Source organism: Solanum tuberosum, unplaced genomic scaffold, assembly GCF_000226075.1.
Source record: "Solanum tuberosum cultivar DM 1-3 516 R44 unplaced genomic scaffold, SolTub_3.0 scf00244, whole genome shotgun sequence".
Lineage (NCBI taxonomy): Eukaryota > Viridiplantae > Streptophyta > Magnoliopsida > Solanales > Solanaceae > Solanum > Solanum tuberosum.
The window spans coordinates 653,792-656,787 of NW_006239181.1; the positions used below are offsets into that span (position 1 = coordinate 653,792).

At 33.9% G+C, this 2,996-nt stretch overlaps 1 protein-coding gene across 1 annotated transcript in view; it reads left to right on the plus strand.

The window, feature by feature from the left end:
- LOC107062688 (acylsugar acyltransferase 3-like) overlaps positions 1-2,267 on the plus strand; it is a 7,300-nt gene extending 5,033 nt beyond the window's left edge. Inside the window, exons 4-5 of the mRNA XM_015313587.1 lie at positions 1,164-1,390; positions 1,465-2,267. Of these exons, the coding sequence (XP_015169073.1) occupies positions 1,164-1,390; positions 1,465-2,267 (1,030 nt within the window). The remainder of the gene's footprint in view (positions 1-1,163; positions 1,391-1,464) is intronic.
- Positions 2,268-2,996: the final 729 nt, after the last annotated feature.

The window sequence follows — 2,996 nt, forward strand, 5'->3', positions numbered from 1 at the left end:
CCCGCACACTCACACACACACCCAAAAAAAATTAGTTTATTTTTAAAAAATATTTTTAATTTCAAAAATTATTTTACCTCTTTAGTAAAAATAAAAGATATTTTCTCAAAATATTTTTCATTCATAAATCAAACACTAAAAAATCTTTTCTGGAAAATATTTTTTACTCACCAATCAAACATGAGAAAATAAGTCAAAAATCTACTTGTTTTCCAGGAAAACATTTTCCTTCATACCAAACACACCCTAAATGTTTATTTGTGCACATCCAAAATTAATGGGCATAAATATCAATTAAAGCCAAGTTAAAATGGTATATTAATGTATTATGTCAATCGATAGTGGTGCCAATGAGGTCATAAAGATGTCGATATCTTATTTTACACTCCCTCGTTTCAATTTATTTATCCTATTTTCTTTTTAAGTCAGCTTCAATATGAATGCCTCCTTCTCTTTTTGGAAATTCTTCAATTCTAAAAAATTTTAAGACAACAAGATTAAAGGATATTTTGGTACATTTAGATATCTTTAGTGTAATTAGACCATAAGATTCAAAAATATTTCTTTACTATTCTTAAACTTGGTCTTAGTCAAAACAGGACAAACAAATTCAAACAAAAGAAATATAAAATAATTAAGAACTTATTATTAAGTTACGCCAGCACCACGTGAGAATATATTGTTAAGTGTAGTCAAATATGTTTTTTAACTAGACTTAAAATGTTGCGCTAGTACGTAAAAATATATTGTTGAAAGTGTTGTTAACGTATACATCACTAGAATATGAACTTGTAAAAGTATATTATCATTAAAATGACGTACGAATTAATAAATCTTTTTCACGCGTGGAAGTGTGTGCCTGTCTATATAACAGTGTGGAAGTGCAAAGGCTGACCATTCAACTCGAAGCTCAAAATAATTAAGTTGAAAATGGTAGCATCAAGGATTCTTTCAACATCCAGAAAAATCATCAAGCCTTCCACTTCAACCCCTCATTCACTTAGACGTCAAAATCTTTCTTTTTTTGATCAATTAGTTAGTCATTCATATTGTCCAATTGTTGCATTTTACTCCAAACCATCTTCAAATACTATTAATATATCCCAACATCTTGAAAACTCACTTTCAAAACTGTTGTCAACTTATTATCCCTTTGCTGGAAGACTCAACGAGGATGTTACTTTTGTTGATTGCAACGACTTTGGTGCCGAGTTTTTAAATGTCCGAATCAATTGTCCAATGTCTGAAATTCTCAACAACCCTGATAATGATGCTATCGATATAGTATTTCCTCGAAATTTACCTTGGGGCAGTAATTCTTCACTCGAGGGGCGAGGGAGTTTACTAGTTGCCCAATTGAACCATTTCAATTGTGGCGGAATAGCAGTCAGTACATGTGTGTCACATAAAATTGCTGACGGATATATAGTACAGCTAAATTCTTTACGGATTGGGCCGGTACAGCTCGTGGGGCCAATTCAACAGAATTATTGGGGCTCAAGTTTGGTACAGATGATATATTCCCAGCAATGGAAGATCTTCCAGCTGTGCCTAATACGGAGCCACTTGAACCACAACGAATCGTGACTAGACAGTACCATATACCTTCCTCTAGTTTAATCAAACTTAAGGATATAGTTGCAACGAAATCACCGGTGCAGAATCCAACTCGTGTTGAAGTTGCAACAGCACTCCTTCATAAATGTGGAGTGAGTGCGGCAAATGATGAGTCGGGCTCGTTCCAACCATCATTTTTGTGCAATGCAATGGGATTTCGCCCATTGCTGCACGGCCAGTTAAACACTATCGGTAATCTTGTTACTTTCCTTGTCACATTTGCAGGTACGGAGGAGGAGATACAAGTGCCTAATTATGTCGCACAATTACGCAAGGCTAAATGTGAATTTCGAGACAAATTGAAGGATAATATGAATAATCCAAAAGAAGTGATAGCATCACATACATTTGAAACGCTCAAAGTTGGTGCAGATATATTAGAGGAACATAAACCTGATTTGTATTTGTGTAGCAGCCTGTGCAATTTGGGGCTATACGATACAGTTGATTTTGGATGGGGCAAGCCTGTAAGAGCAACCACAGCGAGTCGTCGAAATCCAGTAAAGAACTACTTGTATTTCTTAGATAACCCAAAAGGAGATGGGATAAATGCGCTAGTCACATTGCCAGAGAAAGATATGCCATATTTTGAAAGTAACAAAGAGCTCCTCCAGTTTGCTTCCCCGGGCCATCATTTCAGTAGCTGTTAAATCCATATTCCCAACTCCTTCTGTGTGATTTTTACTTATTGTAATGTGTATTTGGTTTCTTGTTGCTATAAAATATTCCATACTGTACTTGTACTAGTTTTATACAGAAATATGGATATTTCTAATAACATAGCCATTGCATTTCCGAGGACCGAAGATTTAAATATTATGAATTTTAATTCGGATTCTACACAATGAATTTAAATATGATGAATTCTAAATTCGAACTGAATTGTTTATAGTTTGTCAGAAATATTATAGTAACAGATTTATATGGTACGAATCGAAGTCAATGAATTCAAATGAAATTATAATGTAAGTTCCCCAACCCCACCTTCGTAATGTGCTTGATCACTTTTGATAGAAACGTGGGCCCACTAGGAGTGACAAATGAGCCAGTCGAGTCGAATATAATTCGATCGAAAATGAGTTAAATAAAAATTAATAAAGTACTCGACTCGACTCACATTTTAAATGGATAAAAACAAGTTACCCAATGAATAATATGAATACCATATTATAATAGAGATCTGGTTCAAAGCTTTAAAAACAAAATCTTTTTAAAGTTTTTTTATCACTCCACAACCTACCAGCCCCCTGCCCACTATCCCAAAAAAAATGTAAAAAATAATTAGTTTGTTTTTTTATTAAAAAAAATCATTTAAAATTTTTTTTATCACCCAACCCCCTACCAAAAATATCAATTTTTTTACCACCCCGCCCCTACCC